This window comes from Pagrus major, chromosome 11 (genome assembly GCF_040436345.1).
Source record: "Pagrus major chromosome 11, Pma_NU_1.0".
Classification (NCBI taxonomy): Eukaryota; Metazoa; Chordata; class Actinopteri; order Spariformes; family Sparidae; genus Pagrus; species Pagrus major.
The window spans coordinates 18,621,151-18,631,777 of record NC_133225.1 but is presented as its reverse complement, the minus strand read 5'-3'; the positions used below and the strand labels follow the sequence as shown (position 1 = coordinate 18,631,777).

Below are 10,627 nucleotides of genomic sequence, written 5' to 3'. Positions count from 1 at the left end.
CATGGGCTGAGTTACTTTAAATATCGATTTGTGTCCTTATGTCTAGAGCCTTTGAACACACACACGCAATTTCCCAGTGAGTTTTATGCCTATAAATCATATTAACACACCAATATGCCACAATATGTCATGACACAGGAGTGCTTTCCCCATAGAAAATATACATCCACAGTCTGTTGAGCTTAACAGCGATGAATAATGGAACGATAAAGCTGTTAATGGGCCCACTTGAATTTATCAGATGCAGACAGCGCCCTTACTCAGCAATAAAATGACTACACGGTGTGCAGAGCCCAAACACTGAGCCAGGTGAAATAAAACCTTGAAATTAGTCACAGCTGTCATCTACAAGGTAATGGGAAGGGCTTCTACTTTTTATTTATTGGGAGTATTTTTAAAGAGCTCTTCAGGCACATTCAGACTTAAAAACTGAGACACAGTTTAGTACTGTGTGCTATTGGACATGAAATCTTGAAAGTTGGTTGGTCGAGAACTAAGTAGGCTCTGATACGTGTCGAACAAGATTGGACTTGCTACAGCTTCATTCTTATTTTTAGCAGAAAAATAAAGGCCAAGGAACGAGAAAAACATCACTAATTGGAACGTAACTGAATATTAGAGGAGCATAATTATGTTATTACTTGAAAGTTTATTTAGTGAAAGAAAGAAAGTAAAAAGTATGTTGCTTCACTTTATCTAATGTAACTTGTTTTAGCAGTAAATTACTAAAATTTTAGATTTCCTGACTAATTAAGGCATAACAGACATATTCATGATAATTTCATGAAAGCATGAATATGCATGAATTCAATGACTAAGTAATTTGTGAGTAACTTTAGAAACAAGATTATTTATCGAAATTTTCCAAATCTATGATTTAAAATCAACATGCACAGAACCTGCAGTGTGCAAAGGTTATAAGTGATATTTTGCAAAACTTTGGAAACTTGCTGGGCTCTGTCTGATGTGAAGAACTGTAGACCTAAAGTTAGGTCAATTTTCAATACATCATCCTTGGAGTGATTGAATAGTTTGTATATCTTATCCCTCATAAAAGTACAAATGATCTTTTGCTGTGTTTTGGGGAAATGACAATGCGATCATTTAAAGGAGACCTATTCCTTCAGTATTTTATATATGTTCTTGTGCATGTAAAAGATCTTGAAAGTTAAAAAGGTCAAAGTCCACACCAACAGAAGCTCCTCTCTCCCACAGAAAACTGCTCCTGAAACTCCTCGTCAGTAGTCCTGCCTTTTAATTCTGAGAATTTTTGACATCACACTACAGAAAATCACCATGTTACACATTTGCATGATTTACTGCGTGCCTCAGGGCTAGTTTGTCATGTAAGAATTGATTGAGCCCAGCTGCTCTGTTGTTGTTAGCCGCACTGGTTCAGGCATGTGTGGGTTAAGTTTAAAAATAAGTAGGTTAAATCTACTGATATGATACTTAACATGTCATTTTAAAAAAAAAATACATAAAGCATTATAAATGTTTCGTGTCTTGTGTGTAATATGTAACATAAATGAAATGCAGTATGTATTGGTATATATGATTTGCACTACAAAACAGAGATAACCAGAAGCCTCAGTCTCATGCATCACACCTCTGAACAATATCTACGTATGTAATAATTAATCTATTCAGTGTTTAGCACTACATTGTTCCATTTATTGGTCCAAAGTAAACACATTGCACAAGGTCAACAAACAATAGAAGCCTACACATGCTGTGGAATAGCAGCGGCAGCATCTGACAACATCCACAGGGTTTGAAATGAATTCACATCATTCTCAGTTTAATGTCTTTTTTTCAATCATTTTATTATGTCAGACAATTTCAATCCATAAAACAAGACTCAGCAGGATGTAAAATAATGTTTAAAACTGCACACTGAGCATACAAAATGTATGTAATGTCTTTTCTTTAAGAATGCTTCTGATTCCTCTTTAGTTTTGAAGATGTGTTACACATAAAAGAAACAAAATAAAAGCTCATCATAATCATTCTTCTTTTTAATTCTTTATTTTGATTGCCTCTGTTTACAGTTCACCGTGGAGTCTGACAATAAAACCCCCATTCCTTTTTCAAAATATACTGCCTGGCTCAGCCTAACCAGAGTTCATTCAGGAGGCGCGACAATCACAAATCACTGTGCTGTCAACTTGCATCAGTCATTAATTTATTAGTACGATGTATAAATATTTAATAAGAAAACATGCGTCAGCAGCCACAAAAGCCCAACACGAATTTAAAAAATAGGTTCATATCCTTTAATAGAATCACAACATAACACCAATACATACGCCAACAACACTGCGACAAAATGAATCAAAAGTGCATTGCATGTTGAACTGATGGAAGTCAAATAGAGGACAAAGACATAAAGTACCAAAAGGACACTTTGATGGGTAGGTAGATATTTTTCTTTTCACCCTATCTCACTTCATTTTTTCAAAAGCCTATCTATGACAGATATTTCAACAGGAAAAAATACAAAAGGTTGCAACACTTACACCATTCCTCAGCTGAGCACACAGTGAAAGGAGTAAGAGCACTGACAAAGAAACAGTAGCTGTGTGAAAGATAGCCCTCATTTGAGAGTCGTGTCTCAGAGCTGCACAGAGTTGTTGTTTAACATTCAGAAGCGGAGGCATAATGTGAAAAAAGATAAGAAGACGGACATCTGATAGACATCCAGTATCTATTTACATTCTTTTTTACATTCTTTTCTTCATTTCGGCAAACCTGCTCCCATGCACCGTATGCACATGTGACACCGACATGTGCTCTTTGAACATACTTCAGAGACACCTGGTGTACCTGCCAGGTTGATTATACTTGATGTTTGATTTATTTTGCCTTCAATGGATTTAATTTTTAAAAATGCGTATGATGACAGTTCACATCACTGACGCTTGACAAGGAAACGTTTCTTGGCAGCTATGACTGGCAGCACAAGATCAGCATGTATCTTATCAGTGAGCTGCTCACATGTTAACTAGCTGGGCCGGTCTGTGATTTCACCAAACATCTTCTCCAGTTCTTTCTAGAAGGCACACCTGCTCACTGACAAAACTGTTGACTTTCTCTACTCCTTTCATTTTTTACCCCAGCAAACGAGATTATTTTTTCAGTTGTGTTTGTTTGTTTGTGAGCAGGATGATGGAAAAAGGTTGTAGCGTGGGGCCACGGAAGAACCCATTAAATGTTGGAGAGGTTCCGAATCCCGGGGCGGATACACACATTAGTTTTCACTTTCATTTACATTGCAAGATAAAGCATTTGGCCTTAATACACAATCATGGGCTCCAGTAATCCTCTGGTAGCCTACGTATGTTGTTCAAACTACAGAAAACAGTTATTACGGAGCACTTGTGGACAGCGGTTTCATGGGGCTCATTTGATTACTTCAGCTAGACACAAACATATTTTGATATGTCTAATAATCTTGGAAATATATCCAGACATATATAATGGTTGAGCTTAGAGATTTGCATATCATAGAATAGTGAACTGTTGGCCTTGGCAGAGGTCTGCACTGTCAGAGTGTCCTTCTGGCTCTATGAGTGACCTTATCCAACACCAGAAGTTTACAGCAATGCTTTTCTGTTTTTCTGCCTCCAAGATAGCAAAATTGTACCAGACACGTTCATCCAGTCCACATACCGCATCGAATGATGGCACCTGGGCGGCCCACTCCTGTTTGCCAGGTCTGCCCAAGTCTGGGTCAGATCCAGCCCACCAGAATATAAATGAACTGTGGCTCAGATTTGTGGCCCATTGTGGTTTACTTGGTTCACTCTTTGCTGACATCTGGCCATCTGTGTCATCATTCCACGCGGTATGTGGGCCGGAAAAATGTGTATGGTGTGGGCCAGATCTGGGCCACAACAATTTTGCTATCTGGGCTTGGTTTAGGTTGATATTGGGCCATTTTGGTGATAAAGATGTTATAAAGACAAAAATGCCTATTCTGGTGCTCGAAGGGGTCATAAAATAATCAACTGAAAGCACTGGACTGTAAGATTTCTAAGGACAGCACTGTGGAAGAAAAACTTAAAAATGCTAAATATCAAAATGATCAAACATTGCACTGAAACAATCTTTCTTGTCTTGAGATCTCAAGACATCAAGTGACTCCTCAGCTCACGAGGCAATCAGTAAATCACTTCCATACATTAGTGACTTGAGTGAGAAAGATGGAGCCAGCTGGCATAACCGGATTCTCCGGACCTCATAAAGCCTGTTTCAAATCATTATGTAATTGTACACTCCCTCCGTCGCTGGAGCAGTGCTCTCATTTGTTAGTGCCTGCTGAAATAGATGACTCCTTAGACAGATGGACATCATTCAAAGACTTGAGCAAACCCAACAATTGAAGCTTGAGTGTCATTTCTAAAAGAGGCTAATAAGTAATTTTGAAATGAACTTGGAATGTTTGCACCAGAAAAGCCAATTAGACTCTGACACACCTCTTAATAAAGCCAAACAAACTACTAAACAAACTATCATTGTCATTACACCATGTGAAGTATTTTCATAGCTCCCCTGGTTGTAATGAACATTCATAATTCATGAGGGTATACTGCGATTCACAGCAAGCACTTCCTGTAAACACTATGTAGGCTTTATGGGTCCATGAAGGACAGTTGAAATGTCTGGTGTTGTCGGTTTACAGAGAATTAATTATTATTCTGCTGTTTCCTTTTCCACTGTGGGGGTTGGGGGGATGTAGGACCTTGGAAAATCCACAACCAGGAATAGCACCAAGGGCATATTCTGATGTCTAATTATTTTGTTCTCCAAAGAACAGGTTGCTTCAGAGTCTCCTGGACAGGGAACTGAGATAATTACCTGACGCAGAATCAAGTGGAAGCTGAATTGAATCAATCGTAAATCCCACTGCAACATGAGAATAAATGTAATCATTGCTGTAAATGCACAGATTTAAACCCCAGATGTTACTTTTTAAGTGTATATTAACTCTTGCACAAGGTGAACATATGCTCGGAATGAAAGCTCATAATGCAGAGCCACAAGCTCAATTACCCTCATGTCAGCGTGATAGCTCTTGACGAAAATGATTACTTGTTGAGGAATATATTAGTGTTTTCACAAGCAAGGTACAGTATGGAAACCTCACTGTACGATGAGCTCCAGAATAATCACGTTTAATTATGTTCGTTTCCTTCTAAGGCAGACTGGCTTCACAGTCATGTTGCATGGAAACAGAAAATAATCATCTGTCACATGGGTTCCTATCACTGAGCTCCTCACATTTGAAAGGCAAAGGCATGACCAGGCAAAGCAGAGTGAATCTAATCTTGTTGGCTGATGTGCTGAGAAGGCAGAGTTGTGATGTCGAGGTGAGAAATTGTCCCACAAATTGAAGGTTACCATGACAGCAAACGTGTCCGTCTTCGAGATATGACTTTGACAGGCCTCCTCAAATACATTTACAGCATGTAAACAGTGAGATGGTGCAACACGTGACAACGTACGCAACACCAAACCACCTCAATCACCTGAGACCTCTGAGAAATTGCACCATACATTTACATTTACTTCTGTTTAGAGGTAGCATGAGCGCTTCAAGGATACGTTTTGGACAATAAAAACAAAAATGATGGAGGGACATGTTCAACATGGCCAAGGCAGTCACCACAAAAATGAATGCATGGATTCATGTGGCTAAAAAACATGTTCAAAACACCCTGTAGACATTTTTAAGGCCAGCTAACAACGTTGAAAGCGTGTGAAGTCACAGCACACAAGCAGCTCTAAATGTGGAAATAAAACTTTTTAATATTTTGGATTTTATCTTGGATTTCTTTGTGTTTTGTTTCATATCTGTAAGTCCAAACTCTTTGAAATTCATCTGTGAAGATGTATGAGACTGTGGGGATGGTTATTAATAGGACTGTCACAATATACCAATATAGATAATAATTGTGATATTTTAAAATTAAATATCAATTTTCATTGTGCTAATAATACATATGATAAAATCGTGTAAATAATATATTACCTCTACATTGCGGTATTGCACTTTAACTCTGGTTGCCACCTGCCATGAAACAAAATATTTTTGATGAAGTGCAGTCGTTTGTTTTGTAATTTTCTGAATGCTGTTTGTGTTATTATAATTTCTTTTTCTATTCCTGTGTTTTACTTAAATACTGTTTTTATTTGTAAATTCCTGTGTTTTATGTTGTCTTCTTGTAAAGCACTTTGGTCAGCGTTAGTTGCTTTTAAATGTGCTCTAAAATTAAACTTGACTTGACTTATTTGCAATAAACAATATTAAAAATGAATTTGACTGAGCTTTTTATCGCTTATTAGATATGGTGATAATATCGTTATCGTGAATTCTTTAGCCCTGGGTATTACTAACTAATGCAATGTATGAATCGCAATGCGTAAATAAAAGGTTAAAAAAAAGTATTTTCTGGTGTCTGTTTTGGACAGTTTGGACATGACTTTCTTCACTCCATTATATTTCTGCTCATCAGCCTCGTATCCAAAGAGCACCCCTCTCTATTTACGTTCATGGAATTTCCTTTTCTTTTTCTCTCCAAAAAGACTTGGCTGGTGAATCACAGTACACCTGTCTTTACACATTGTGCACTTACAGAACAATAATAGCTTTAATCCAGTGAAACAGGCAGGCATTTCTCAATGATGACTACAGCCCTGTAACTACAGTATCTGACCACCTTGTCATTCGTTATCGCTGTTGAATGCCACAAATCTATTCCTTTTCCAAAGTTATTCTGCAAAGAAAATTGCTGAGAAAATAATTACGCATGTAAGTTTACCAGTGCATTCATATTCAGGAGGAAAGGCGTCAGCAAAGTAACTTCACATTTCTTAGTCCTGGCTGCTGGCCGAGGAACACGACATACAGTATTTTATAAAATTTACATAAACTGATACACTAATAAATAATCTTGCAATCAACAATTGGCTCCAGTTAAGGATTTGCATTTCACTTCTGAATGACAATCAATCCTTAAACAAATATTTTAAATTTCTAGTAAGATATGGAAAAGCTATTCACAATTATTTATAAGCTGTTTACAGTTTCTTTTTTAATTTCCAAACATTCACAGAAACGATTTGTCCTTTAGTTGGATTATGGCTTCAAGTTGTTGAAAGCAATGACTCAGTTCGGCATGAGATGCGGCACTTCCATATGAGTCAGTTGAGAGTCACCCATATTCAACTCTTGGGCCTGGGAGATGTTATTAAAAGTGAAAACAAGCAATGAGAGAGTTCCTGGCAGCCAAATACAAGAGAGTGTGACCAGGTCATGCATCCACATGCTGGTTATGTGACTTTCAATGTGGTCTCAGCAAAACAATCGCACCCAGAGCAGACTTGGCTGGTTCTTATTATCAGTGCAACTGAGGCTACTCTTGTCTCCTACTGCAGAATTTCCTTTTGTGGACAACATGGATACAACTCTCCTTGTTTTTCCACAATAAATCCAAGACAATAGTGTATCCATTCAATCAGTCCTGGCTTCAAAGTCACAAGACAGAATTCCCTATCAAAGCCTAGTCACTTTGTGGTTTATGGATGTTGTTGTCATCATGGTTCTGCTTGTTAAGAGCATCCAGCGCAGTTTGGGTCTCCTTCCGATCATCTATGGAGCAGTTGGACACTGCGTTAGCCACGATGCAGAACTTGCGCAGGAGGATCTCCCTGAAGAGCAGGTACACCCACGGGTCCAGGATCTGGTTGAGGGAGGCCAAGCGGATTGCCGTCAGGAAAAAGTTACAGTCAAAATGGCCATCTCGGCCTGTGGTCGGACTGGAGATGACTCTTGTTGAATTGCAATCATGGGAGGAAACCTGGGTGGAGATCATCATCACCATCAGAACCTGAGGAGGGGGGAAGGCACAGGCTGTTTGTACCAACAGAGGCATGTCAAGGGTCTGTGCCGTATTATGAAACAAGGCCTATAGAATATTAACCCTTTCATGCATGGCCTCCAATAAAGTGGACAGATATGCGGAAGCCATTTTTTATCAATTTAAGTACCATCCCAGCTAGCCACCAATGTAGTTTGACATTGATATTTGGTTGAATGTTGGTTGTGAAGTGGGGTAACGTCTAATGCCAATGTCAAGTTGATGTAGAATACTGAAGTTGATGTTGATATTTTGTTGGTTTTATGTTATGGTGTAAAGTAATCAAAATTCTGTCTTCCAGACGTCTCATGTCAACGTAATGTTAACATGGAATAGTGACATTCTGTCCAACATCTTTCTGATGTTACATTGACATCTGGTGCCAGCTGGAATGACCCAACCACCAAGTGGTGAACTCTCAATTTTCTGAAGTGACTAAAAAAATATCTGTCCACTTCAGTAAACGTTATGCGCCAATTTTCTAGGATCAACTTTAAATAGTCTTCAGGTTTGATCTGGATACAGGCCAATTTCATCTAGAAATAGGCCCAATAGGCAGAATATACCCTTTGCATATAACATCCACTGTAGTGGACAGGTGCATTTTCAGTAGAGCATTACTGATACTCGACTTTTGAGGTATATCACTAATATATTTGCAATTTGCAATGATCCCTCAAATGTGGTTATCAAACACAAAGATATCTAGCAGAGGCAGAATATTTTACAGTTTAACAAAAACTTTAGCGTCTGAAATGACACCACTGACCTGAAACAATAAACTTACCTGTGAGTTAAATAATTATGAATTATCCCAAGCAGCTGATATATCGGTCAGGTTCTAATATTTAATCACAGAAAATAAGTCTTTTCTAACATCTCGTTTAGCTGAAAAATATAGTTTTTACCTGTGTTTTTCAGAAAATAGAAGGATTTAATAGTTATTCCTGAATCACTTTTCATACCATTGATGCATGATGCATCAACTACAGTGGACAGTATGTTACTTTAGAATACAAAAAAAAGTTATTGGCATGAACTATTTGATAAAATAATTCAGGCATGAAATGGTTAAATATTACATTAATTAAAACAACTTCAGGGTTCTATGTTATATTAAATGTGCACGTCTTGGCTGAAAGAGAATAGAGTTGGATTTTGTGGGTAGTCTCCTTTACATTTAATATTTTATGAGACTGACAGACAATCCTGAGCAGCTACAGCATCAAACCACTGGGAGAAAAACATCATGTTCACACTCTAGTATACTCACTCTCTGGCCTCAGTGCTGTGGCTTCTATTAATATCCCTGGTGGGACTATTAAATATGTGACTGACAACGCATGACCTCATAGCACACTGAGCAGACCCCCGAACAGGACCTGGCTAAGTAGATTGCTCCTTAATGGAAAATGGCAGCAGCATTTCAAAGAAATCATACAGGACAGCATTTATGTGCCTTGCAAATATATATGTGTGTGTGTGTGTGTGTGTGTGTGTGTGTGTGAGAGAGAGAAAGAGAGAGAGAGAGAGAGAGAGAGAGAGAGAGAGGGAGACTGATTGAATGAGTGATTGGGAAAACCAAGTGCCTGCTCTTGCTTCCATTTGCTGTCCTGCCAACAGGAGATGAAGCAGAGATACACAGACGTGTTTGTGACAGGCATCTGACAGTAAAACCATTGTGTACTATGACTCTGGACACGTTATCATATCAGTATAAGGGCTTTTACTGTACGACACTCTGACAGAAAATGATTTTGCATCATATCCTCACTTTCATCCAGGGAATATTGGCTGTATACTGATAGAAATAAAGGCTGCAGTCGCGTGTAAAAAAAAACCCAACATACCAGCAGAGGAGACCAGCATATAAGCAGGACGCACATAATCCCTAACAGCTGAATGACGGTCTCCGTGGTGAGACGTTCCCACTGTTTTGAAGACTGAGACGTGCCAGACTTTGTTTTACAGCGGATAATTAAGCCCCGGATCGTCACTACATTGCAGGAAAGTGTTACAAGCAGAGAGAAAATCCCAAGTCCAGCGAAAGTGATGGCGAAGAACATATTGCCTGGGACTTTTGGTTTTCTTTCCCCTGTGCTGATGAAGCACCAGGTCCCGGGCCACTGCTGTGTGTATTTCCCGACCCCCGCGATGGGCAGCAGCGCAAAGAGCAACACAAGACACCATATGACAGCCAGAGTCTGCTTTGTCACACTTGTCTTCATGTGATTGGAGTACCAGTGCGGGTTTGTTATCGCCATAGCCCTTTCGATTGCCATGGCACTGGCGAAGAAGAGGGCGCACAAGCCAAAAGTTGTCATGCACACCCCGAAGAAAGCGCACAGATTGCCAGATGAGTCGATACGATCCCACGTCTTATCAGCTAGGTAGACTGATATCACTATTGGACTCGTCAAAAGCTGTCCAAACAGGTCAGTTAGCGCCAGCGATCCAATGCAAAGCAAAAATGACTTTTTCCTTTTATTTTCCTTCTTTCTGTACGAGATATACACCAGAATAAGAGCCAATGTGTTGCCCACCATGCCAGTGATCATCATGGTTATGGGAAAACCAACTGATACAGATCCACAACTGGAATTACTGGTCACATTGCATTCGCGCAATGACTTGGAGTGGTTGGCGTCCGGCATCTCTCCAGAAGTTTTTTGCGATAGTAGATGGTCACAAGCGTCCATAGTCAT

General features: G+C 39.1%; 1 protein-coding gene across 1 annotated transcript; it reads right to left on the bottom strand.

Moving 5' to 3' along the window:
- Nucleotides 1–7,565: 7,565 nt before the first annotated feature.
- ptger3 (prostaglandin E receptor 3 (subtype EP3)) lies at nt 7,566–10,627 on the bottom strand. The gene is made up of 2 exons (XM_073477208.1): nt 9,773–10,627; nt 7,566–7,892 (listed from the first exon to the last, which is right to left on the bottom strand). The coding sequence occupies exons 1-2, from the start codon at nt 10,625–10,627 to the stop codon at nt 7,566–7,568; spliced, it is 1,182 nt and encodes a 393-aa protein (XP_073333309.1).